At 42.2% G+C, this 27,960-nt stretch overlaps 1 protein-coding gene across 3 annotated transcripts; it reads right to left on the bottom strand.

Annotated features, from left to right (window-relative positions):
- Positions 1 to 89: 89 nt before the first annotated feature.
- CCDC112 (coiled-coil domain containing 112) lies at positions 90 to 27,019 on the bottom strand. Of its 3 annotated transcripts, XM_075931989.1 has the most exons (11): positions 26,594 to 26,648; positions 24,353 to 24,455; positions 23,175 to 23,296; positions 18,062 to 18,183; positions 14,431 to 14,520; positions 11,571 to 11,646; positions 9,543 to 9,933; positions 8,278 to 8,691; positions 6,509 to 6,604; positions 2,789 to 2,907; positions 90 to 2,214 (listed from the first exon to the last, which is right to left on the bottom strand). In XM_075931989.1, the coding sequence occupies exons 4-11, from the start codon at positions 18,096 to 18,098 to the stop codon at positions 2,184 to 2,186; spliced, it is 1,254 nt and encodes a 417-aa protein (XP_075788104.1). In that variant the 5' UTR covers positions 18,099 to 18,183; positions 23,175 to 23,296; positions 24,353 to 24,455; positions 26,594 to 26,648; the 3' UTR covers positions 90 to 2,183. The 3 variants fall into 3 exon arrangements, with proteins under 3 accessions (XP_075788104.1, XP_075788102.1, XP_075788103.1); XM_075931987.1 differs by lacking the exon at positions 24,353 to 24,455 and having other exon boundaries at positions 26,594 to 27,015; XM_075931988.1 differs by lacking the exons at positions 90 to 2,214; positions 2,789 to 2,907; positions 24,353 to 24,455 and adding an exon at positions 2,915 to 4,857 and having other exon boundaries at positions 26,594 to 27,019.
- Between the last annotated feature and the right edge of the window lie 941 nt (positions 27,020 to 27,960).

Below are 27,960 nucleotides of genomic sequence, written 5' to 3'. Positions count from 1 at the left end.
ATCCATTGTAGTAATAGATACTCTATTGATAGAAATGTAGCCGTGTTAGTCTGGTGTAGCTGAAACAAAATACGTACAGGACTATGTAGCACTTTAAAGACTAACAAGATGGTTTATTAGGTGATGCGCTTTCGTGGGCCAGACCCACTTCCTCAGATCAAATAGTGGGAGAAAACTGTCACAACCATATATACCAAAGGATACTCCAAAGCATCCCATGAAGTCAAGTCATGCAAATTTAAACAATTTTTCACGGTGAATACACGATAAAATCCCTCCAACACTGTTCTTCAAACTTGGAGGGCGGGGAGTATGGGGCTCAGCATACTGAAAATAAGATTGCCACAACAAAAAGAGAAATGTAGACCAAGTCCCTGAATTAGTCTGAAGAATTGCCAATTGTTGCACATGTAACAGTAGATGATGCATTTGATTTGATTACAAGGCATCTGCTACATCTATGCATGGACACTAGTATCAGAGGTTAGCCAATAATCATTTCTCGCTCTCCACTGAAATACACCAAATGAGAAGTTGGGCTGAAAGCAGCACACAGGAAGCCTGGAAAAAAATATTTAGGGTGTTCTTCTCTCTAGTCTTTAGGGAGGGTACTTGTTTCATTCTTCTGTCTTGCAGTCTGTGGTGGCATTATATTCTGCTCTGTCAAAGAAAGGCACTTTTCGTCTCTCAAACACTGATGTTGAGCTATTTCTAAATTGTTTTTCTGCTGTTGACCAGCTGCTGTCTTCACTGCTGCTCATTAAAGGAATCCTGCCAGTTTTAACCCCCTTTCTTCCTGTCCAACTATGCCATATCATCTCTTCTAATTTAGAGATATAGGTTCCAACCTCCATCCTTCTGTGAGAAATATAATGGAGCCCACTGATTTCAGTGGCACTGTACAGTAATTGTAACTGAATTTTGCCCTTATCTTAGTACAGAATGTTAATATAACACCATCATATGTACCTTTAGTGACTCACTGTTCCCATGTGCCCTCGAGCATATGTTGGAATTGTTTTTAAATGTTTTTATGCAATATGGAATATAATACACCCTAACAAGAATAACATATCAAATCTTCTTACGATGCAATATCTTGGGCATGGCTGACTTAAAGCTCCTTCCAAATTAATGGCCAGGATTCTAAAAGGAAGCTTATAAAAAGTACAACATATGATTTGCCATGGAAAATGGAAAGTCAAAAACTGATCATGATGGCACCATTGCAGCAGAAGGGAATGGGAGGCAAGAAAGTGATTTGAGCAATATTTTAAAAACGGAGTCTCTACAGTTATGAATCTAAGGTCATAAATAGGTACCTGAATAGCCTGATTCTTTTTTAAAGAACTGCTGAGCAATGGACAATTCCTGCTGTTTTCAATAGGAAACCAAAGAGTTAGTCCCAGGTTCAACATTAAACTAGCATTGAGGCTCAAGTCAAGTGACTAACCCTGTTCTTCAACTTCTCTTTCTATGAAATGGAGATACCACCTACCATCTGTAAGGCATTTTGAGATTCTTGGATGAAGACACTATGCATAATGAAAATAGTATTACTAAAACAAGAACAAAATAAATATTTATTTTGCAAAATAGCAGTCCCTATCCAAGTCATATTGACACTAGTACAATAGTTTGCAGCACAGAATAGTCATTCTATTATCACTCATCTAATTGTGAAATATCTTATTTGTTCAAATATAAAAACACCAATATTTTAAAATAACTAATTGTGGAAATTATGGACACAGCAAATGTGGGAGAAAATATGAAGCAATTGCAACACAGCACATTTGTTCTTCAAAAATACTATTTCCTTCCATAGTTTCCCAAAATGACTAGATCATATATGATCTATAATCTAGAATAATGTATAAGAACAGTAATTTTAATATAACTGATTGTTGTTCCATGACATTATTTATAGTCATCTTTTTCTATTCTGTTATTTCATTTTCACATTTATGGAACTGTGGATGATATGCCAGTTATCAAACACATACCATAATGAATACGCTGCTAACACAACAAAAATTAAATGGTCAGAACCTGAAACCCATGTAATAATACACAATTAATATTCTTCACTGTATAAAAAAGTTTTCATAAAACTTTTAAGACTCGGTCATTTTATTTGTATGTAATTAATCTTCCAAAATAAAGTATATGCAGATGATCAGCTATAACCCTTGTCTCCAGGTTGGGACAGCCCTATGAGAAAAAATAAGGATGAGTAGTTTGTAATAAAGTATCTTTATATATAAAAATAATTCCTATGAGACAACAGAGTGATGTCATCATGTCACTCTGTGCCCCACTGCCTCCTCTGCTCTCAGCTGCCCTGCCTCCTCCCTCCCTTCCCGGTGTCATGGGTCAGGAGTTGTGTGCCCTACCCTCTCGGGGGTGGGGGAGGTGGAGCTGGAAGCCCGCGCGCCCTCTGTCCTGCCTTAGGGGTCAGAGCAAGCTGCTCACCCTCCCACTTCACAGGCGGAGGGGCCAGGAGCCATAAGGCCTCCCCCCTCCCTACATCCCCAGCCCTGTCACACACACCCTTGTCTGAGGCTTTGCACCCTCAGCCTTTTCTCACACCCCTTTGGCCAAGACCCACACCTTTAGCCCCTTCACTCACCACTCAGCCGAGACCCCGCACCCCAAACTTGCTCCTGCGCCCTTTCCCCTGGCCAGACATCCTTCCCACAGAGAGAGGGGGGTTGGCAACCATAGCGAACAGGGGGCGCAGCTTCCTAGTATTTTAAAAATATATAAATGTGTGTCTTTTTCTTACCTGTGTGGAATATATGTAAGTGCCTGCACATCTGTTGATCCAATCTCTTTTGTGCGTTCCTCCCAACCCTTGGTAGGTTTGTACAGTCTGGATGGGTCCCTGGTTACATGAACTTCAACCTGTCAACAATATTATTATGCATGGGAGGTGGGGGGACTGAACAATCATGTAATTTAAAGTGTGACAATTGCCTTCCACTCCTGCTAAATGGGGAACAATTAAATGCCCTTTGACCACTGCATGCAGTGTAGTTGTAGCCCTGTCTATTCCAGGATATTAGAAAGACAAGGTGGGTGAGAGTATCTTTTATTGGGCAAAATCACCCAACTTGTCCCTTTGCTTAGTGATAGCTGAACAATGGAAAAACTTAAGGAACTAGACCACATGACAGTGGCTGAGCCCTGCGGTCCAATGGGTTGGGAGGAGAGAGGTGGGTGTCCTGATAAACAATCTGAGGACAGGGAATTGATGGGATTGAAGCTGTATGTCTGTATGAGAGTAATGCACAGAGGTGAAAGTAAGCAGGTGCGCCCTGTGCGCAGTTCCAGCAAGACCTGGCTGAGCTGCAGCAAAAGCCAGCAAGGAGCTATTTAAAGAGCTAGCAAGGACCTGGGTTGCAATAGGACAGTACCTGTAAGAAATGTTAAGATACTTTTATTACTATTAATGCAGCAAGAAACAGGAGAGAAGCACAGATTAAACAGCAAGGAACTGAGCCAGAGGAGGATTTATAATGTGACAAGGAAAAAAAATGCTGAGTGTTTTGGGTTAAGTATTGGCTGGAAAAAGTCTTGGAACAGTGACCAAAGAAACCGTCTCCTGCTGCTTGATTCCTAATGCATTGAGGAAAACTGGATTTTAAATACATTCGTTGTCAATAAACAGGATTGCATAAAAAAAAAAATACCTGGACTCCATTATCAATTTCCCCTAACAGAAGAAAATTTTTAACACATCAAATATTCTAATAGCACCTTAAAGACTAACAAAACATATAGCTGGTATCATGAGCATTCATGGGCACAACCCATTTCTTCAGATGACAGGAGTGTTAAATGCTAGATTGCTGATAATGCGTTGGAGGGGTTTAAGTTGTAGACTGTAGGTGATAAGTGGAATTCTGTTGTTTTCTCTTTTGGACTTGTCTTAAAGTAGTTCATGTCTGAGTACTTTTTTGGCTCTGTCGATCTGTTTTTTCACTTCTCCAGGTGGGTATTTCAGTTTTAAGAATGTTCTATAAAGATCCTGTAGGTGTTTGTCTCTGTCTGTGGGATTGGAGCAAATCCGGTTGTATCTTAGGGCTTGGCTGTATACAATAAATTGAGAAATGTGTATGGGTTGGAAGCTAGAGGCACGAAGGTAAGTGTAGCGGTCGGTAGGTTTCCAGTATAGGGTGGTGGAAATTTGTCCATCATTTAATTGTACTGTAGTGTCAAGGAAGTGGATTTCTCACGTGGACTGATCCAGGCTGAGGTTGATGGTGGGGTGGAAGTTGTTGAAATCCCTGTGAAATTCTTCAAGAGTCTCTTTCCCGTGGGTCCATATGATGGAGGTGTCATCGATGTAGCATAAGTAGAGTAAGGTGTTAGGAAGTGAGAGCTGAGGAAACGTTGTTCAAGGTCAGCCATAAAGATGTTGGCATATTGTGATGCCATGCGGGTGCCCAGGGCTGTGTTGCTGACTTGAAGATACAAATTGTCTCCGAACTGGAAGTAGTTGTAGGTGAGGACAAAGTTGCAGAGCTCTGTAACTAGGTGTGCAGTGTTGTCATTGGGGACAGTGTTCCTGTAATCCGTCTTCATGTGGAATGTTGGTGTAAAGAGCTTCTGTGGCCAGGGTGGTATTTTCAGGTAGAATACTGATGTTTTGTAGTTTCCTCAGGAAGTCAGTGGTGTCGCGAAGGTAGCTAGGAGTGCTGGTAGCATGTCATCTGAAGAAGTGGGTTGTGCCCTGTAGCCAGACAGCCCGCCCCCATCACATCCATCTTATTTGCCTCTCTGAAGCATACAGGGCAGAGAAGGAGCAGTAAAATCAGCATAGTCTATGCTGGCTCATCTGATCCTGAGAAGCTGAAAAAAACCCAGATATGTGGAGAGAGAGCGATTAAGTCAATAAGCTGGCCTCGAGGCTGCGAGAACGGACCCGGCTGGCACCCATGTTGATTCGAACACACACAGTCCCAGGAAGAGGAATTTCCCACTGAGAAAAGAATCCCCAGTAATCCCAATTTAGTTATCTCTCTTACAAGTGTAAATTAAGTTCACAACTCCTTTGTAAGAACTGGTCTCACAAAAGACAGACCAGCCCCATTTGGCATGACAGACAAGAAAGAGAAATACGTGACCCCATGAGTATAAAAGATAGGTCCAGCACACACTCACTTTGAGTGTCATTCTACCCTCTACCTGCTGGTCGGGTTAGGTGTTTGACCTCCCAAGGTTCTATGGGGACGCCCACCTCGTATTTTCGTCTTTCCTAGGAATTGAGGGACCGGCCCTGGCCTGACATGCTGGAGTCGAGAGGCACAGCAGGGGGTAAAAATTGTACCTGGATGTGGTCCTTTGTCCTAAGTGTACACATAGAAAGAGTAAGCTGTTACTTGGTACCATTATTTCTATTTTTCTATCTTTATCTTCTTTGTAACCATTTTTAAGATCTATATTTTGCTAGTAGTTAAGAAATAGAACAATAGCCATTGCAACCATATGATTTATAAGCTTCTTCAAATAAACCTGTAACTGTTTAAGTTTTAACCTGACTCCTTCAGTTGCTGTAATAGAACCAAGCACAATTTAAAAGAACTTCAGCCGGTCTTAAGGGACAGATATAGGGAGCCCTGACCGTCGGCTGACATGCCAATGAAAGCTCATGATACCATCTACATGTTTTGTTAGTCTTTAATGTGCTACTAGATTATTTGTTGTTTTTTAAGTTTTTCCTGTGGCAGACTAACTTGGCTACCCCTCTGCAGCAGAAAAAATTTGTAAGACCCTGATTACTGGCTTACAATAGGAAAAAACAGTACCTTTGAATTTGTTACAAGAAATAATTACACTGGCTAGATCAATAGCATAAGAAAAGTAAGAGTGTGCCTGTATGATAGTCCCTCCAAGAGATGCAATAAGTCTCATTAGTGTCAAGAGCCTTTGGTCCACATGGAGTTCACTGATTATAAAAGTTTGTGCAGGAAAAAGGTGCAGGATTGACTACTCTGAAGACTAACATCCACTGTAAATTCACAGAATGAGCAGCAACTACTGGATGCTCAACCTTTGTGAAAAATAGTCAAATTATTTTAAGTGCCTAAATAAGGACTCAGGTGCCTAATTTTAGGCATCTGTAATTAACAATTTTTGGGCCTTGGTACATTTGTGTTTTGCTATATTTATCCACTTTTAAACCAAAAAAGATAGCTATTTAAGCACATTTGAAAAGAAAAATAAGTGTGTTGTTCTTTTTAACAAAAATTATGCCCTTTTTCCATTGTAAAAGAAGAAAAGAAAACTTTCCATTCTGATGTGGGTTGCTTGTTATTTTGCAATGACAAAAAATTGTCAGATGTAAAAGGTCAAGATACTTGGATAGGAAAAATACTTGTCTTTTAGAAAAAGGCAGCTGAAAAATAGAATAAAGCTATTTAAAAAAAATTAATTACAAGCATGAAAATATACTAAATCAGATTATAATAAGAAAAACTGATACATTCAGTAAATGTGTTACCTTTTCCCTTAACTTTGCCAGTCTCCTTTCTTTTTCTTTTTTTTCCTCTTCTTTTGTCTGCTTTTCTAGAATCTTTAGTTCAAGTTTATGAAGATCCTGGAAGATACATAATGGATGAAATAGAGAGTATTTTTGGGAATTAGAAAAAATGCTATTGCACCAATAGGTGTTTTTTTATATGTTCAGAAAATTTTTTGAATGCTTTAGAAACCAAATGTTTCCTAGAATTCATACTGGTTAAGAACTGATGTGACCATTCAATCATCTAGGTCGGACCGCTATATAATATTTCACCTAGATACCACTCTGGGGAAACCAATTACTGCAGTTACGACTAAAGCATTTCAGTTGTCTGGACTCTGAACTGTGCGCACCACAGAGTAGATGGGGGGAAAAAAACACCTACACAATTAAATTACACTGACCAGTTTCTAAAGGTTACCTTTTTTCGAAACAAACCCTTATACTGTACTGCTATATATTTGCAAGATTCAATTTCCATTTTTTAAACAAACAGTAATTTAAGAAAATATTGGCAATGGATAGTTCCCCCACCTAGACCCCAAGCCAGGAAAATACTCAAGCATATACTTAATTTTAAACTGTTAGTCCACTGAGGCCAATAGGAGTACTCTGGTACTTTAATACGTGCTCAAAATCTTATTAAACTGTGACACTAAGGAAAAACACCAGAACATTACTTTAGTAAACTCAGGAGCGGTGCCCCCATGCTCACTAGGCTCACCAACCCATCTCTGGGGGTGGGCAGACCCAGCTTTCCCCCCTCCTGGCTGTTGGGCAGGGCTGGGGCAAGGCCAGCCCTGGCTCTCCCGCCTTCCTCCCTCCCCTGCAAGCTGTACTTCAATTTGATCCCCGCCTTCATTCCTACACTCACCATCCTGCCTAACTCCTTCCCCTTCATTATCCTGCCTATCCCTCTCCTTTCATCCCTACCTCTATCTCCATTTCTATACCCATCCATCCTTCCTAACCCCTCTCCACCCCCACAATGTCTGTCCCCCTGCCTCCATTCCTATATCCTCATCCCTATCATCCCCCCTTATCACACCACACATCCCCATATATCCCCCTTCCTCCCTCCCTACATACACCCTGTCCCCTCCCACAAATTCATCGAGCTGCATGCCCTTCCCCCCCAAGAGCAGCATAGCTGTCCAGGGAGCCCGGAGTGCAGAGTTGCCACTCTGGAGAACTGGGGAAGCGGCCAGGGTAAAGACCTGCTCAGCTCGCAGCAGGCCCAGGAGAGCACGGCCCCAAAGCATTGTGGCTGGGCTGGGCTGCACAGAGCAAAGCGGCACGGCAGGCACATGGGCCAGACAGGAGGACCCTGCTCCAAAAGGCGTGCAGGGATGGAGCTACTCCCACCCCATTTCACAGAACAGTCAAGTGGTCAGGGCTCCTGGGGCACAGAGTGACGTGATGCCGTCACTCTATTGTCCTGCAGGAAAAGTTTTTATAGCTTGTGAATCTAACAATAGTTCTTACAGGTGAAATAACCAGGGCTCGACAATCTATTGAATCTACTCGCCCAGGGTGAGTAGATTTCAGCCCAGCGCCCCGATTACGGGCGGCGAGCGCATGCGCAGTGCGGGGCTGGTGAGTGGCTTTCGCCGCGGTTCGTCAACACCTGGAAATAACTGTTATTGATAATTCACTCCCCGGTCTTCCACACATTCTAATGCTACATCTACTCTGTACCTTACATCTGGGAGATCTGAAACTCATGAATGAGGGATGGGACTACTCACTCGCTCTTGAAACTTAGAAATTTCTTCTGCAGCAATTCTCTTCCTCTCTTCTCTTTCAGCATCCTCTCTCTTCTCCTTTTCAAGTCTTTGTTGAGCTTTCTGTTCCTCCTTTTGCTGAATGTGCTTTTCTAAGAGTAGCTTCAGTTGGAAATGGCGCCGACGATCCTTCTGCTGCCTTTTTTCTTTCTCTTCTTCCTCTTTCAATCTAGATGCTTGTTTCCTTGCAAATTCTATTTCTTTATGTCTTTTCCATGCTTCAATTGCTGCTTGTTGCTTTTTCCTTTCCGCCTCTGCTTTCTGCTTTTGAGCTGCTTCTTGTTGAAGATTTTCTCTCTTCATTTCCTTTGACTTCTGATTTTCCTTGAAAATTTCTTGCTTTTCTTGTTGCTTCTTCAATTTCCATTTTTGAATAGACTGCACGAGAACAGTAAGAAAAAATTCTTGTACCTCTTAAAATAAGTTTAGACATGTAAAATTTTATATTATTCCAAGGGAGAGAATCACTGGACAGAACTGTGTGATCTAAGGGCAAGGAATCCTAGAGGGCAGGAATCCAAAGTAGCAATTCTATCTCTGACATCTCTTTTTACCTTTGTAGGAAGCTTACTATCTCTTAGTTTCTTCACATGTAAAATGGAAATAACTATTTATCTACCTATCTCACAGCTGTGTTTGAAGATTAATATCTATAATAACTGGAATGTATAAAGCTTCATGGCATTCACATTACTGCTTTAAAAAAAAAAAATCAGTGTTTGTGCCAGTTTATCTATTGCCATGAAGAGACCCAGGTCCAATACCCCCCTCAAAATTTCTAATTTTCTGAACCAATGGATCAAGATATATTGCAAATGTTCTAGTCTTTGCCACCAGCCACTCCCCACCCTCGCACACAATGTCTGTCTCGTCTATTTAGACTGTAAACTCTTCAAGGCCAAGACTGTCTACTACTCCATACAACATTTAGTAGAATGAGGCCCCATTCACGGTTGGTTCTTAGGTACTACTACAATAAGATTAATAATTGTAATAAGTTCAGCTACTGCCCCAGGCACTGCAACATGTGCTTAGAGAATCATTTGCTGATCATTCTTGCTGAACACCGCCAGCAGAGTGACATTTTTAAAGAGTACATGTTTTAAGAAAAAAGCTATATCTGCCATCACAGCTAGAAGTGGACGGAAGAGGGTAAAAAGCAGGTGTGGCTTTTAAGAAATACATTTGTTTAAAATACAAACATACTTTGTATCTGAAAACTCTCATACCTCTTTTTTTCTTTCCTCTAAAATCATAAATTCTTGATACCATGTTCCATGCTGTTGAATATCTTCTTTTGTTCTTCCAGAGAGATACTCAAGGGCTTCTTCTATATAAACAGATTTTCCTTTATGTTTTGTCCATGCTTTCAAGAACTGTTGATGATCATAATCATCCCAGCCTCCTTGTCGTCCTCCTGTTTGCTGAAGGAACCTTTCAAATTCTACTACTTCTTTAGGTAGATGATTTTGCAGTGTTTTGTCCACTGGAACTTTGCCTGAGAGCAAATTGAAAACTCTTTCTCTGGTTGAACTATGTAGTGCCCACGTGTCAATTTTCTTCTCTAAGGCTCTGAGCTCATTAGTAGTACTCTTTTCCTCCTTCATAAGATCTTCATATCTAAAATTTTAAAAAATAAACTGAATTTTAAACAAAAGATCAGAAAATACCCATGAGTTCACTTGAAACAGTGATTATTCAATTCCCAGACAAAAATCTACATTAAAAGGGGGCTAAAGTTGAGATTATGGATCACTAATTTAGGGTAAACAAAATTAGAGTAGAATCTCAGAGTTACAAGTGGAGTGGAGGTTGTTCACAACTCTGAACAAAACATTATGGTTGTTCTTCAAAAGTTTATAATTGAACATTGACTTAATACAGCTTTGAAATTTCACTATGCAGAAGAAAAATTCTACTTTTTATTTTAGTAGTTTACATTTAACACAGTACTTGTACAGTACAGTGAAACTGTTATCTGGCACTCTGTTAACCAGAAAACTTTGTTAACCAGCATTGCCTCCAGCCACAATATTGTCACATCTTCAAGCGCAAAGGCCTGGCTTGGTTTACCATGATTGGCTTAAAAAAATTTTTTTTAAGAAGTACTAATCATCTTTAACTCAAAATAGAAATGTGAGACCAACTGCCTCACACTACAAAACTACTAATATTAAAAACTTGAGTTTTACTATTATTGTCCATTGGTTTTTCCTAGGTTGATGGGACCCTCAGATAACTGGAATTTTTAGATAACTGGAATGCCCTAATCCCTGAGCGTGCTAGATAGCACCGATTTTACTGTATTTGCTTTTTTTGGCAGGAGACTTGGGGGAGGGCATCTCTTCCGCTATCTGATTGTGTACGTCTGAGTCCAAAGATTCCAAATGAGGTATGTGGTTGACTGCTCAGCTTGTAACTCTGGTGTTTATAGCTCTGAGGTTCTCCTGTACAGAAATTTTGTATTTGGAGGTTTTAGAAACTCCATCTTTGGAGATTTTTAAGAGCAGATTAGAAAAACACCTGTCAGGCACTGTCTTCTAGAAGATGGTGCTTGATCCTGTCATGAGTACAGATTACTAGACTTGATAGCCTCTTGAGATTCCTTCCAGGTCTATAATTTTATGATTTATCCCCAAATTAAGAGTTATAAACCCAAAGAAATCAGAGTTAAAGTTACTCTTAAAAGAAATATAAACAAAAATGCACGGTTAAAGCAAGCAAACAAACACAATCCTTACTTGTATTAATACCACTGGGACAGAAGAGAAAGAAAAAAAGAAAGAAATGTGCCTTTAAAAATCAGTTTAATCTAACCTAGCCTAGAGATGTGATAGCGTGGGCTCATCAGCTAACCTTCAGGTTACACGCAGGGCCCCTGCTTTGCTGCTGCCACCTCTCTCATGTGTAAATGTATAACCACTGAAAAATTTTAACAGTTACATGTTTCCAAAACAAACAAACGAACAAAAAACAGTACCACCTACCCTCATTTTAACATCCCTTCCACTACACTGGAATGCCTTTATCATACTCATAGGGTTATTGCATGATACTACTACAGATAATCTAGTCTTAATAGTTTGCTTTGAATATATATTTACTTAAAAGATTTATTACAGAAAAAAGAAAATAAAGAAACAGGATGGAAAAAAGACAGAAAGAGTGATTTATACCATACATTTAAATTAAGTTTTATTTTGGTTTTGTGCAACTGATACAGTTATCTCAAAACTATAAAACGTTCAGAAACATACATTAGTCGTTGTTCTTCTTTAAAACAATGTATTACATTTTCAACTTCTTCCATCATTTCTTTGAGCTTTTCAACAACTACAAAAACCAGAAAGAGGCACAGATATCACTTTCCCTATAGAAGAATACATCTTTTATATGCTAGACACAAGAAAATATGACATTTCTTAATAAACTGACTTGAAGAACAAAGGTGTATAATAAAGCAAGCAATTACTACTTAAAACATATACATCCCAAATAGCCTCTATTTCATACATCCCTAATGGGCAAAATAAGTTTTTACTAAATTAGTAACAAATTACAGTTATATGTACAATCGCATTTCCTGAAATCAAACTATACTATAATAATAAATTACTGATGATACCAAGGGAATTCTTTATTTGTATTATTATTCTATTCTGAGTGAGACTCCTTGCAGGTATACAGGTCTGTCTGCATTCTTCCCATTGCAAAGAAAGTGTGATTTTAAACTGATTTAGTTAACTCAGTAGAAACCCTTATGTGGACACACTTTTTTTAGAGTAAGAAGGGCTCATTCCGGATTATCTTTAAATTATTTCCAACCTAAGAACTAGTTCTCTTATATTACACCGCCAATGTGCATCAGTCTTGATTTGGAGAGAGCATCTCTTGGGGCAAGAGTGTTAGGCTTTGTCCAATAAGAAAACTATATGACAGTATTTCTTCACACAATACACAGTCAACCTGTGGAACTCTGCCAGAGAGTGCTATGAAGGCCATGATTGTAAATAGAGTTCAGAAAAGAACTAGAAACATTAATGGAGCATAGATCCATCAATAGCTATTAACAAGGATTGGCAGGAACACAAACATGATCTGAAGTGTCCTAAAAAGGGATAGAGAATAAGACAGTGAATATCTTATAGCCTCTACATAAATCCATGGTATGCCCATACCTTGAATACTGTATACAGATGTGGTTGCCTCATCTCAAAAAAATATATTGGCATTAGAACAGGTTCAGAAAAGGACAACAACATGATTAGGGGTTTGGAATGGGTTCCATATGAAGAGAAATTAAAGCAACTGGGACTTTTCAGCTTAGAAAAGAGGAGACTAAGGGGAGATATGATAGAGGTCCATAAAAACCAAGATTGGTGTGGAAAAAGTGAATAAGGAAAAATTATTTACTTATTCCCATAACACAAAAACTAGGGGTCACCAAATGAAATTAGTAGGTAGCAGGTTTAAAACAAACAAAAGAAAGTTTTTCTTCATGCAGTGCACAGTCAACCTGTGGAACTCCTTGCCAGAGGAGGTTGTGAAGGCCAGGACTTTAAGAGGGTTCAAAAAAGAACTAGATAAGTTCATGGAGGTTAGGTCCATCAATGGCTATGAGCCAGGATGGGTAGGAATGGTATCCCTAGCCTATGTTTGTTAGAGGCTGGAAATGGATGACGGGAGAGGGATCACTTGATGTTTGCCTGTTCTGTTCACTCCCTCTGGGGCTTCTGGCATTGGCCACTGTTAGAAGACAGGATACTGGGCTTGGCTCTACGTGGCCGAGGCTCAGACACGCTTTTCCAGGCCCACCACAACATGAGGTGGGCAGGTCTTGCACCATGGCCACTTCCCCAGCTCTCCAGATCAGCCACTCTCGGCTCCCTGGGCTCACCATGGAGTAAAGCTGCCCTAAGAGGCTTGTGCGCAAAGGCTGGGCTGGGGAGCAGGCTGTGGCTCCTGCTGCCGTGCCCAAGGCTGTGCTGACAAGCTCAATGGTGTTCCTGGGGCGGAGGGGCAGAGCACACAGCTCAACAAATTTGTGGGAGGGAGCAGGGTGTGTGTAGGGAGGGAGGAAGAGGGAAAGAGTGTATGTGGGGATGGGCAGTGCAGTAAAGGAGGATGGTGAGAGTGATATAGGAATGGAGGCAGGGGGATGGGCAGTGTGAGTGGGCAGAGGGGTATTAGTTAGGGAAGGATGAGGTGTCTGAATGGAGAAAGGAAGTAGAGGGTAGGGATTGGCAGTGTGCTGTGGGGAGCTGTTAGGGAGGATAGTAAGTGCAGGAATGGAGGCAGGGGGATCAAATTGCAGTACACATTGTGGGAGGAGAGAGGGAGAGACCTGCCTGATGGTGGGGGAGGGAGAGCTGGGGCTGGCCTGGCCTCAGCCCTGCCAATGGTTGGGGGAGGGAGGAAAGGGGAGAGGCTCGAGCTGCCACACCTTAGCATGGCCCTCCTAAGTGGCCGGGGGAGAGCCAGGGCTGCCTACCTCCAAAGACAAGGGGATGGCGAGCGAAGTGAGCTGAGAGCACCGCCCCTAGTTTTTCTTCAATCCTTGGCATCCCTTTTGACAGTTTAGCAGAGAAGCCAAGGTAGAAGCAGACATTTTCAGACACAATCTTGAGCTGATGACAGGTCTTGGTCTCTAATCTGGACTACATTTGAAATGGTAAGAGCTCTGATTACCAGTGTCCCAAGTGTTTCAATTTATCCCCCAAGCATGTTTTATTCATTATCAACAGACTATTCCGGTTTATATCAGTACAGATGGCCCTTGATCTTTATGGCCCTTGCTCAATTTCCTCAGACATCAGATAGAAGAGAGGTGTACAAATATATCTAAGTCTCAAAAATATATTCATTCCACTTAACATTGCAGTAAAATTCAAGCAAAAGAGCAGACTTCAGCTCAGAAGGTACCCCACTCCCAACAGAGTCCCAGGACAGTGCCTTTCCTGACACTCCCTTCCAAGATTCACAGAAGAAGAGTCAGTTTGGAGAAAGGACATCCATATCTTGCACTGATAGCACAATCTTTCCTGCAACACAATTATTCAAGAAAATTAAACTTTTTCCTATAAAAGGCAAGTATTTCAGACTCCAAAAACAACTTACATTCTGGTGTAGGCTTCACATCTTTCAATTGTCGCTGAAGTCTCTTAACATTATTGTGTATTTTTGCTAGTTGTTGCTGGATTTTAGCTTCTGTGGAAAAAAATAAGTTAATTAATCAGGTTAAAAGTTTAATTGTACATCAAATTGAAATGTCTTTCTCTTACCCACAAACCACTAAATCATGCACCCCAACATCTCTGGTCTGGCTACCTTTCATGTCTTCTCTGATACCCTTCCATTCCAACAATAATTCCGCAAAATTCCAATAATGATACCCCCTTTCATCATCTTCTCACTGAAGCAGATCCATCCACTCTTTCATGCTGACCTTTGTACTTGGAACATCAATTCTGACTCTGCTTGAATAGCCTCCTCCCTTGACTCATTCAAATCCCTTCTACTCACTTCTGTCACAAGGCCTATAATATGTGGAGGGCAGATAGATATCCTTAAAAAGCAAAACAGCACCATCAAAATGTGTATTAACTTTATATTGATACCTTCTTTCCCTTTTTCTGCTTTGTTTATTTAGACTTTTACATGCTCAACGAAGAGGGAGAAACAATAACAGGAAACTTGGAAATGGAAGAGGTGATTAAGGATTCCTTTGTTTGGGTTTTCATCAAGAAGATTGATGGTGACAATGCCTAACACAGTGAATGTAGTGGAAATGGGGTAGGTTTACAAGTTAAAATAAAAAAAGAACAAGTTAAAAATTACTTAGAAAAGTTAGGTGTCTGCAAGTCACCAGGGCCTGATGAAATTTATCCTAGAATACTCAAGGAGCTGATGGCTAAAGGCTCAGATACCTCCTTTATCTTCTTTGAAAAGTCATGGCAGTCAGGAGAGAGTCCAGAAACTGGAAAAGGGCAAATATAGTGCACATCTATAAAAAAGAAAATAAGAACAACCAAAGAAACTACAGACCAGTCAGTTTAACTCGTGTGCCAGGGAAGATAGCGGAGCAAGTAATTAAGGAATTCATCTGCAAACATTTGGAAGATAATAAGGTGACAGGTAACAGCCAGCATGGATTTGTAAAGAACAAATCATGTCAAACCAATCTGATAGCTTTCTTTGATAGAATAAGAAGTCTTGTGGATAAGGGAAAAGCGGTGGACATGTTATACCTAAAATTGAGTAAAGCATTTGATAACAGTCTCGCATGACCTTTCTATCAATAAGCTAGGCAAATACAACTTAGATGGAGCTTCTATAAGGTTATCCAGCCAGTTATGTACCCACCTTTCTCAAAGAGTAGTTATTAATGGTTCACAATCCTGCTAGAAGGGCATAACAAGTGGGGTTCCACAGGGGTCTATTTTATGACCAGTTCTGTTCAATATCTTCATCAACAATTTAGATATTGCCATAGAGAGTACGCTTATTAAATTTGCAGATGATACCAAGATGGGAGGGGTCACAACTACTTTGGAGGATAGGGTCAAAATTCAAAATGATCTGGACAAACTGGAGAAATGGTCTGAGGTAAGTAGGATGAAGTTTAATAAGGACAAATGCAAAGTACTCCACTTAGGAAGGAACAATCAGTTTCACACATACAGAACCGGAAGCAACTGTCTAAAGAGTACTGCAGGGATATACGGGTCATATTGGACCACAAGCTCAATATGAGTCAACAGTGTGACTTGCAAAAAAAGCAAACATTCTGGGATGCATTAACAAGAGTGTTGTGAGCAAGACACAAGAAGTCATTCTTCTGCTCTACTCTGAGTTGATTAGGCCTCAGTTGGAGTACTGTGTCCAGTTCTGGGCACCACATTTCAAGAAAGATGTGAGAAATTGGAGAAGGTCCAGAGAAGTGCAACAAAAAAGATTAAAGGTCTAGAAAACATGATCTATGAAGGAAGACTGAAAGAATCGGGCTTGTTTAGTTCAGAAAAGAGAAGACTGAGAGGGGACATGATAGCTGTTTTTAAGTATTTAAAAGGATGGATGTTACAAGGAGGGAGAAAAATTGTTCTCCTTGGCCTCCGATGATAGGACAAGAAACAATGGGCTTAAATTGCTGCAAGGGAAGTTTATGTTGGACATTAGGAAAAACTTCTTAGCTGTCAGGGTTGTTAAATATTAGAAGAAGTTGCCTAGGGAGGTTGTGGAATCTCCATCGCTGGAGATATTTTAGAGCAAGTTGGATAAGCATCTATCAGGGCTGATTTAGACAGTGCCTGATCCTACAGCGAATGCAGGGAACTGAACTTGACCTCTCAAAGTCCCTTCCAGTTCTAGTATTCTATGATTTGATGTTGAGTCACCTTAGTTTGTATGCTCTTCAAAATCTGTATCAGGTCTACTACTTATTTTGTGAGGCACTTAGCACATCTCTAAATTATTTTTTGCACTCCCAAACATAGCATTTTCAAGTCCCAGTGATGGTGTCATGATGATGAGGGTTAGCCAGCAGCCTGGGGATTAAGAGGTTAACTACACCAGCTGGAGTGGCCAGTAGGAATGTAGGTGGGACTTTCAAACTGGGACAAAGGAATGTGACTTTTTGTCCTCTTTGGTCTCTCAGGGTGAGTCCTCTGAAGCTACAGGGAGGGACAAGCATGTCTCTCTCTCTCCAAGAAACAATTCTTCACTTTCTGTAAGTAGGGTAAAGTTTAGTTAATTTCGTTAGGCTTTATTGTTTTAAGGTTTGGGTATGGGATCTGATATCTGGCACTGCTTAAGAGATGTTTGGCTTTTCTTTTTAACTAAGTTCTAGCCCATGGTGTAATTCCTCCATGAGTATATTTTGTTATCTTTCCATCTGATCCTTATGCTTGCAACAGGAATATTGTTGTAATAATAAAAGTTTTCTCTTTTCTTTTTATTAAGCTGGCATTGGTTACGTGTGTGTCCTGATTTTTATAACAGGGGTGAGATTTCCCAAATGATCTTTCCCCTAATCTCGTTATTAATATTTGGGTGGTGGCAGCAGAAGTTTTATTCCCAAAATCTAGGTTTTTAAGATTTTGGGGGGAAGTTTTATACCAAAGCCTGGTAGATAAGGCTTTGGGGTACACTTGCTGGCCCCCACTTCTGCATTTGTCATGCCAGAGTGGGGAAGGAGCCATGACAGATGGTGTCACCTTCCTGGAACGGCACAGTAGGTCTTTTCTGAATATTGAGTGTGCTACCCTCTATTTCAAGAGCATTCAAAGTGTGAACCAACTTCTGCATTCCATCCTGCAACCAACATACCTTCTTATGATGTCATCTACGCTTCCCAGACCTGAAATACATAAGCGGACATTTCAGTGACTGGATTCTGTAGGACCAACTTCCAATACTTCAAGCTCCTGAAATCCAGACACTGAAATATTCAAAAAGATCTACTTCTTTTTAAGTGATCAGTGTGGGAGATACTGAAAATCCTTGATTATTTTGTGGTGTGGTATAAGTTTATTGTACTTTAACTAAGCAACATTAAATCTTGATGCGTTTAGGTTAATACTTCTTAATTCTTTCATAATACTGTTCTTTTTATAGTGCACTCTCTCTTCTGAACAGTACATACAGTAGCAAAAATATTTTCACAGACCAGTACAAGAATTTGCTTTTTTCTATTAGCAAATAAACCAATTAAGTAAGTGAGTGTGGACAAGGAAAGGAACAAATATCCTACTTTCAGCTTTCCTGTTGTTGGTCATTTTATGTTCCATTTCTTCCAATCTGCTGTACTCCACCCTGAAATCACTCTTCTTGCTGTACAGATGGCCATTTTTGTCTTTTTCTATATTCGCAAGTCTGAGAAAAAATATTGCTTGGCTTTGAAATCACATTTTAAAAATCACCTGAAAATTAATTTAAAATATAAATGTACACTCATTATGACTTAGAAACTATTTAACTCTGAGTAGCGGTCTTTATTTTTGATTAAGAAAGTTAGTTTCAGTAAATGCTACACACAAGTGCATCTTTACAGAATTTACAAACTGAGCTTTAGGTCCGGGAATATTAATTAAAATAGCTGATATTAATTTATCATGCAACTAATGTTTTATCACTTAGAACGATAAGATTTGAAAGATCTGGAAGGATTAGATTTGTATTGGCAACTGTAAAAAAGGGGGAGAAAAAAAATCAGAAAAAATCCTTTGCAAAAGATTTATTCTTAGTGCAGGCTACACTGTAAGTCTGACAGAAGTAGTGAGAAACCACACTCAGCAAAGTACAATTCTGCTCTTCCCTTCAACAGACCATGGTGAATGGTGATTTTATATCTAATGGGTTTGGAGTCCTTCACATCCTTTAGAACAGTCTCACATTCTCCCTCCATTTATAAACTACCTTCTTTACACTCAAGATTCTGTGAGCCTTATAGACTACTAGAAGACTTAACAGGCATTGCTTGGGTCCTTTAAGGGCAAGAGGCTGGTGGTGTGGGGGGTACAGGAGTCAAGAAGGGGATAGGAGTGCACAAGTCAGGGCAGGTGGATGGGAGGGGCAGGGGGCTCAGGCTAGGGAGATGGCCCTGTAGGTTCTGGCCCCTTCCAGCCCCTCCTGGGAGGTGGGGCAGGGATGCTGTGCCCGTATCTGGCTGCCATCTTCTCCACGGGTTGGGGGGATGGGAAGACTCATGGACAGACACACAAAAGTCTAATATATATATAGATGTATTGTTAGATGCAACTTTCTTCCTCGGCAGTAGTGTAATACTAATTTTAGTGGAGGTATACTAAAACTGGGGACATATGTGGTTCCATGCCACTCCCAGGCACCACTCCCAGCTGCTATGGGAAAAGCCTTAGGGAAGCACATCGCTGCACTGCCTTCCCCCAGCTAGGGGGAGAGGAATGGCAGCACACAAAGTTACTTCCTCCTCTGTACCATGGGGTGGTCCCAGGTTAGGAACACCTGGAATATGGAGATTCAAGTGTACTTCTGAGTTTTTTTTGCCTCTGCTGCTACCTGGTTGTATACTTCCACTTCCAAATGACATATGTTGTTGATTGGTCAATTTTTAACTCGGGTGTCTGTAACTCTTGAGGTGCTACTGTACTTCACTTAGGCAGGAACAATCATTTGCACATATACAAAATGGGGAATGACTACCTAAGAAGGAGTACTGCAGAAGGGAATCTTGAGGTCATAGTGATTCACCAGCTAAATATGGGGCAACAATGCAACACTGTTGCACAGCAGCTCTCGGATGGGAGATCACACCCACTTTCAGGTACCCTTTGGATTGGGACCCTCCCACTGGTTAAAATACCATGAAATTCCAGATGTAACTGAAAACACAAAACTGACTCCTTAAAAAACTCTCTCACTGTTAAATTGATCAAAATGGAACATGAATTTGGTAGGGCCCTATACTATGATTCTATGTGTAGAAATAAGATCTGAAAATGTGTTTAGAAAGTAAGGCTTAAATCACTCCATCCTAGACAAAGGAATGTGATCCCATCTGCTTGTAAGTGTCTCTAGTGTCAACTGAGGAAGGAGACACAATGCAAGTATATGTACAGGCAGTCCCCGACTTACGCGGATCCGACTTACGTCGGATCCGCACTTACGAACGGGGCTTTCTCGCCCCGGAGGTCGAGGTAGCGGATTGCTACCTGCGAGCTCTGGGGCGAGAAAGCCCCGTTCGTAAGCTGCTCCGGTGCCCCTGGTCTGCTGGAGACCGTCTCCAGCAGACCAGGGGCACCGGGCGGGTTCCCGCGCTTCTGAGGCTTTGCCAGAGCAAAGCCTCGGAAGCGCGGGAACCGCTGCTGCTGCCGCTTGAGACCCGGTGCCTGTGGTCTGCTGGGGACCGTCCCCAGCAGACCACAGGCACCGGGACCCAAGCGGCAGCAGCGGGCGGGTTCCCGCGCTTCTGAGGCTTTGCCAGAGCAAAGCCTCAGAGGCGCGGCACCCCGCTGCCGCTGCTGCTCTGCTCCCCGTGTCCCTGGTCTGCTGGGGGGGGGGGGCGCGGATAGTGTGCCCCCCTCCCCCCCCAGCAGACCAGGCTTTTGTTTTGGACCCTGGAGCAGAGCAGCTGGGGCGCTGCGGATTGGTCCTGCAGCACCCGCTCTGGGCACTACTGGACCAACCCGGCAGCATCCCAGCTGCTCTGCCCCAGTTCCTGATTCAGCCGCTGCTGGTTAGTTTCAGCAGTGGCTGAATCAGGACGCCTGGGGCAGAGCAGCTGGGGTGCTGCTGGGTTGGTCCAGTAGCGCCGAGGGGTGCTACTGGAGCAACCCAGCAGCACCCAAGTTGCTCTGCCTCAGGCGTCCCCAAGTCAGCCACTGCTGAAACTGGCCAGCGCTGACTACAGGAAGCCTGAGGCAGAGTTGCTCTGCCCCAGGCTTCCTGGAATCAGCGCTCATCAGTTTCAGCAGCAGCTGACTTGGGGAAGCTTGGGGTTCTTAAGCTGAATCTGTATGTAAGTCAGAACTGGCTGAATCTGGACGCCAGTTCCGACTTACATACAGATTCAACTTAAGAACAAACCTACAGTCCCTATCTCGTACGTAACCCGGGGACTGCCTGTATATGAAAGCAAAGTCATCAAACTACCAGTGGGAAAGTATGAAAGATACCTGTGTGTCCACACCCTACCTTGTAATAAATCATTGCACAAAATATGCCTTCTGAAGTATCATTTTGAAATTCATAATTTGTTGGTCATAATTACTATTCAAGTGAAATATGAAACTGTAAACTCTAGAACCACAAAGTTACAAATACCTTGGGAATGGAGGCTATTCATAACTCTGAACAAATCATTACGGTTGTTCTTTCAAAAATTTACAACTGAATACTAACTTAATTATGCAGAAGAAAAATGCTGCTTTAAGCACAGCAACAATTTTCTTATCTTGTAATTTTTTAACCCTCCCATTTTTAGTAGTCTCAGAGGGGTAGTCATGTTAGTTTGTAACTGAAAAAAAATTAAAAACAACAACCTTAGAGACTAACAAAAAATGTACATGGTATGATGAGATTTCATGGGCACAACCCAGTTCTGAAGAAGTGGGTTGTGTCCATGAAAGCTCATGATACCATTTTTTTAGTAGTTTATCTTTAATACAGTTCTGTATTTGCATATTTTTTTCTCTGCTGCTGAATACTTACAGTTCCAAATGAGGTGTGTGGTTGACAGATCAATTCATACCTCTAGTGTTCTTAACTCTGATGTTCTACTGTATAAAATTCCACTGAATGGTATTATTAACTGGGGATGTCAACATGTAGCCAACTACACGATTAACTGATAAGCCAGGGCTTATTGGTTAATCTTGTCAACTACACGCATTGCCCCCCTCCTTGCTGCCTCTGTATAAGAGGCTGATCCACAGCAGCAGCCCCTGTCCGCAGGTTGTCTGAGCTCCCCACAGACAGAGGCTGGACCGCAGCGGCAGCCCCTATCTGCAGGGAGCTTGAGCTCCCTGCAGACAGAGGCTGCTCCGGCATCCCACACAGCAGCCTCTGTCTGCAGTGAGGCTGGGTCTGGCACAAACAGAGGCTGGTCTATGGCAGCAGCCCCTGTCCACAGCGGGTCCCAGCTGCTGCAACCCTGCACGCTGCCTCTGTATCAGTGGGAGTGGCAGGCAGCCGGTCTGCGCAAGGAGCTGTTTTTTAAACTGCTTCCCCTTGTGTACCAGCTCCCGCCTGCCACCCCACGCTTCTGCCTCTCATAGAGGTTCCCCAGGAATGGGGCTGCAGTTACATAACTATTAAATTATATGATATCTAACATCTCTATTATTAACACATGTTCCTAAACTGAGATTAGCAAACATGTTTGTCTCATACAAAGGACTGTATGCTCTGCTTAATTTGCATTTATGCAATGAACAGAGTTATCAAGCAGGAAGGGAATATAAAGGAAGTTCAAAAGTGAGAAAAAGCAGCAGGGAACATCCTTTCCCATACACACGCTATCTCCTGAAGGTTAGCTAGAAACTTTTTCAAGAGGAGACTATAAAACTATAAAAAGGAGAGATAAACACCCTGAGGATATGTCTATACAGCAGGGCTAAAGTCAAATTAAGCAACGCAACTTCAGGTACATCAACTGCATAGCTTAAATCAAAATAGCTTAAATCACCTTTAGGCACTGTCTACACAGCCAGAAGTCGAAGGAAAAGCACTCTTCCTTTGACTTCTCTTACTCCTCGTGAAATGAGGGTTACCATGAGTTGGAGTAAGAAGTCCTCCAGCTTGACATTATTTTGAAATAAAGGCTTTTCGTGTAGATACGCACTATGTTATTTCAGAATAACAGTAGTTAACTGCTGTGTAGACATACCCTTAAAGACCCTCTTTTTCTCTACCTGCCCTTCACATTCATTCACCTATGTTTCCTCTAATCTTTTCCATCCATGCACAGAATAAACATTTATGTGCACCATGAATTAAAACACAAAACCTAGCTGTGGGTGCTCTGCTAATCAGCTGGGTGGCATCTGAATCTCTCCAGAGAGGCTGCACAAGTGCACATCTTATAGGGAACATTGCTGTATATAAAAAGATACCTCTGAGGAACTCGGGAACTGGAGTTCACTGATGTACAGTTTGGACTGGCAGAGTCCTGAAGAGTTTGCTGGAAAGGCAAACAAGCTAGTGTATCCATGACCTGACACACAGATTAGCAGTAGCAAAGCTCTCACTTGCTGGGATTAAGAGGAGAACACAGAGCTCACAGTTCTAGAATCCCTGTTGATCACCACTACTTCCGTACTAATCGTAAAATTACCTTAAAACCTGTCACCCACAGAATGTGTTCATAGCGCTATTCTTTAACTTACTGATTTTTTAGTTTTTCTGCTGTTCTTATGAATTCAACTTTCTTAGCTTGATCAGCTTTTATCTTCCAGTTCTGAAATTGAAAGTGCTGACCGGAATTTGGAGTACTGAAACAGTAGTCACTCTGTACAAAACACAAAAGAAGGCATTCTTTATTAAAATAAATTAGTTTTGTATTTTTAAAACACTCATTCGTTCTCAGTAACATGGTAAAGGAAAACACATACTGTGCATGTACTTTACCACTGTGTTATTTCAGTTTTACACTAGTGTATACCATTGTAAAGCTAGAATAATGCAGTGGTGAAATGGGAATTTTATTTGTAATATTATTTTAAAAAGAAAAATAGTACAATGTTATAGCACTACAATTAACAGTAGTTGCCGGTCATAGGAACCGTCACTCTGGATCAGACCCGTCAGCCATCTAATATCCTTTCTGACAGTGACCAGTACCAGATGTGTCAGCATAAAATGCAAGAACCTTGTAGTACACAAATGAGGAATAATCTCCCTTCACATGTCTCTTCTTGGTCTTATTCCTACAATCATTCGGAATTGGCTTAAATGCTGAAACACGAGGTTTAATATCCCATCTATGTGATAACCCAGGATAATCTCGATAGTAATGTAGCATACAAATTTGCAATCCTCACTCACAGCCTACAAACAGGCTGATAACAGACAGTTGATGTGCTAAAACCACTGTTAATCTTGAGGCCAGCAGCACTGTCTCATTTCTTGGTACCCTCTCCCATTTCCACTTATTGTCTCTTGTTTTACACTTAAACTGTTTGGGGAGGGGACTACCTTTGTTCTGTGTTTGTGCAGCACTTAGCACAATAGGGTCTTGGTCCATAATTGAGGCTCCTAAGCGCTATTGCAATATTAATAAAAAATAACATTAAGAAACACTGATGAGCGTAGTCCCATTTAAGTTAATAGACAACTTGACTAAGATACACTAACTTAGAAAAAGGGCTAGAGTGATAAGGGTCCTTAGCTCTTACATAGTACATAGTACTGTTCTTATTAGTCTTTAAAGTGCTACACAGTCCTGTTTTTTTGTTTCGGCTAAACCAGACTAACACGGCTACATTTCTATCACTATTCTAAGATCAGGGACTGAATAATCATTTCCCCCCTAAGATTAAATCTACCTAATATCAACATAAGGTACCTGATAACAAGTATTAGGCGTTCTCCATAAGAAAAGTCAACCTTAAAGTCAATGACTTCTCAATGGGAAGATGAGAAGAATCAAACCCCCATGACCACTGCAACTGGAAGAAAACAGAATATCTGGCTGGGGACTTACATGTCATATAGAGAATACATGTCTTCCCTGCTATAAAGGTGAATTAATTTGACTGCTCCAGCTAAAGACTATTTATTGGAGCACCTGAACTAGCATCACATCGTTAGACATGCCCCTCATTTTGTCTGTTAGAATTGCTACTTTTTCCCTTATTGGACAAATACAAAGTGGAAAAAAATGGAAATAATTAGATGTGTGCAAACAGACTGATTACTTGTTTTGCTTGCAATATTTCACCTCCATTTCCTTCACTGGTATTTTCTGTATTTAGAGTGCAATTATCTTGGAGTAGGAATGCCATCCTTATATTGATCTCTAAAGTGATTACTGAGTTCTTGGTATTATACAAATAAGTATGAGTAACAAACATTATATGCTGAAATGAAACATAAGCATAGGATGATAAAGCATCATCACTAGCTGAAGACAATATTAAAATAAATTCAGCTCCTTGCCCACTACCACTATATAACCATGTTTAAAGCATCCATGTTCAAGTAAAACATGGATGCTTTAAACATCCTAAATGCTAACACATTCTGTAATCAAAGTGGATAACAGGAGTTGACCAACCAGTATGTACAGGGTCAAACTATGACATAACTGGATTTTTAAAGACTAGATTTTTCAAAGCATTTTCTCTGTCTAATTACACTCAGCTTTGTTTTTAATCATTTTAAAATGTAGTTTAAACAGATCAAAGAGGCCACTGTTCAGAAACTATTGAAAATGACATCATGAAGTATCACACTGATGATATCTCCATAACTGAATATCAAATTTGCTCAGTTTGGAAGACCATGAGATTGTATGGGAGTCACAAAGGGCACAATTTAATCAGCAGTACAATTATTACTGTGATCATGCTCAAGAAGAACCCAGCTTGATTTTTATTCATCATACCACATTTAGTCACTCAGCAACCACCAAGATTCTAGGCTCCGTAGAGTTAAAAATCTATATAAAAACAGCCATATTGGGACAGACCAAAGGTCCATCTAGCCCAGTATACTGTCTTCTGACAGTGGCCAATGCCAGATGCCCCAGAGCGAATGAACAGAAATCAGTAATCATTAAATGATCCCTTTCCTGTCATCCATTTCCAGCCTCTGACAAAGAGAGCCTAGGGACATCATTCCTACCCATTCTGGCTAATAAGTATTGATGGACCATTTATGCATATGCTTACTGGGCAGTTGAGTAGTGGCTCTCCTAGTGGCCTGTAGCAGGGCAGGCAAAGCTGCAGCTGGCAGCTCTGGTACATTTCAAGGAGAGTTGCAGGAGGGAACCTGCTTGAACAGGCACCTAAGCAGTCCCCACTCAAGCGGGTTCCCAGCTGTGCCTCTCCCCTTGAAAGGTACAAGAGCCATGGGCAAAGGCTGGGTGCAGAAGGAGAGCAAGTGCTCCCCCGCCCCATCACTAATCAAGTAGACAATGGAAATTCCATCGATTAGTTGATTAATCAAAATTTCACATCCCTAGCGAGGACTCAGGCAGAAGGTGCAGGCCTCCCTCCCCCCACGGCCAGTCAGTCCCCAGTACCACCCAGAAGGCTCGACACAAGGCCGAGGCTCCGGCGCGGATTTAAAGGGCGAGGCAGCGAGGAGGCTCGGTTTGCCCCCCGTGGGTGGGAGGGCCGGACTAGCAGCGTCGTGAACAGGGGGGTAATGAAGAGACACGGCGGGAAAGCCCCAGCGCAGACTGAACTGGCCCAGCTGCAGCGTTGCCCTCACCCGCTGCCTCCCAGGCTGCTGACGCGACACGGGGGGGGGGGGGGGGGGCGAGGCCCGGGCTTTTCACAGCCCGATGCGCGCGGGCGGGACACAAGGGAAAGGCGCAGAGGAGCCGCGCAGTGACGTGGGGGGCCGCGAGCGGGGCAGCGGCCGGTAAGCCACGAGCTCCCTGACGTCACAGAACGTCCGCTGCCAGCCCTGACCGCGGCGCGGCCCAGCCTCGAGGGGCGGCAGCGGGCGCGGGGACACGCCACGGGCTGCAGCAGCTTTTGTCTCTGGCAGCCACAGGGCCCGGCCGCAGCCTCCCGGCCTGGGCCGCAACACAGTCCCTGCCGCGGGGCGGGAACGGCGCTGCCGGCCTGGCCGTTACCTGCTGTTGCCCGGACGCGGTTGCCACGGCCGCCATCTTGGAGGCCAGCGATTTCCCGCTTCCGGCTCCGGGTCGCTCGCAGGATTCAGGGAGAGGGGCGGGGCTGAGGCTAAGCTCCGCCCATACCGCCCGCGCGGTGGAACCACCTACTGCCTGCGGCCGCTTCCCGCCATCGCCCCCTGGTGCCTCCGCTTCTCGCCGCGAGGCCCCTGTCGCACGCGTGTGCCGGGCTCACGGGGACCCGGGTGGTTGAGATGCGGCCCAGTACAAGCCCAGCGCAGGCTGCAGAGGGGCTGTTTGAGAAGAGTCAAATTATTTCACCCCTTTCGTCTGCACTTGTAGATGCTTTTACCCAACCGGGGCGACTGCACTTTTCGCACCAGTCTTGCAGAATGTCAGAGCCTCGGCATGAGGGTAGTAATGAATTGAGCTAATGATTTAAGCCGGTGTTAACCACCAGATACTGCCCTCCCATGAGTAAGGACCAGAGACCAGCTCTTAACTAGCAAGAAGCTATGTTAACATCCTGCGTGAAATTTACAAATGTGTAAAGTGGAATCACTTAATGTACAGCGAGTTTTAGTGAAAAGGTTTGCACAGAAAGGATTCTGCAATAATTGTGTAGATATACATACAGGTTTTTTCCAGTTGACACAGCTTATATTTTTCACAGGTCAGATGTAGTTCAGAAAGAGGAACGAATCTATTTTTTACTTCAGCTACAGCTTAGTTGTTTGTACATTCCCCTCCTCCTCCCCCCTTGCAATAATTTACCATAGGGAAATGTTCTTATAGTTAACCATCTGAGTCAGAGCTGCCATCAGATTATGGCAAGATGTGTCAAGCACGATTAGTGCTCACGATGTGGAAGAAAAATGTACTTTTGCATAAATCTCTGCAGATAACAGTGCGGGTTATATTTTTTCTATCTGTTATTCAACTGCTATTGATCGAATGCTATTTGTGGTCATAGTGATCATGCTGTTGTCTCTGATTAACCTGCTTGCATCAGATAAGTATTTACTCCATGGAATTTTTAGACACTGAAATAAAGGTTTGTAACGTGGCCATAGACATTCAGTTCTATGGCCCTTTGCTGACTAAGGACAGTGTTGTGGTATTGATTTAATGCTATCCTGTTCTACTTATCCTAGTAGGTATTAGACATCACACATTTCAGGCCCTATACAGATAATCCCCGACTTACGAACAAGTTATGTACCAAGCACTTGCAGAAAAGCGCGTCTAGATTGGCCCGGACGCTTTTCCGCAAAAGCACTTTTTGCGGAAAACCGTCCGTGCCAATCTACACGCACTTTTCCGCAAAAAAGCCCCAATCGCCATTTTCGCGATCGGGGCTTTTTTGC

Source organism: Pelodiscus sinensis, chromosome 6 (genome assembly GCF_049634645.1).
Source record: "Pelodiscus sinensis isolate JC-2024 chromosome 6, ASM4963464v1, whole genome shotgun sequence".
Classification (NCBI taxonomy): Eukaryota; Metazoa; Chordata; order Testudines; family Trionychidae; genus Pelodiscus; species Pelodiscus sinensis.
This window is presented reverse-complemented; position numbering and strand designations above follow the sequence as displayed.

What these genes read in the sequence shown, in the direction of transcription:
- CCDC112 (XM_075931987.1), bottom strand. Translation starts at nt 26,629, where the DNA reads ATGGCGGCCGTGGCAACCGCGTCCGGGCAACAGCAG. An exon ending in CCGCGTCCGGGCAACAGCAG is followed by an intron (nt 23,297 to 26,593) that starts GTAACGGCCAGG and finishes TGTTTTGTACAG; the next exon opens with AGTGACTACTGTTTCAGTAC. An exon ending in TGTGAAGCCTACACCAGAAT is followed by an intron (nt 11,647 to 14,430) that starts GTAAGTTGTTTT and finishes TGGTTTTTGTAG; the next exon opens with TTGTTGAAAAGCTCAAAGAA.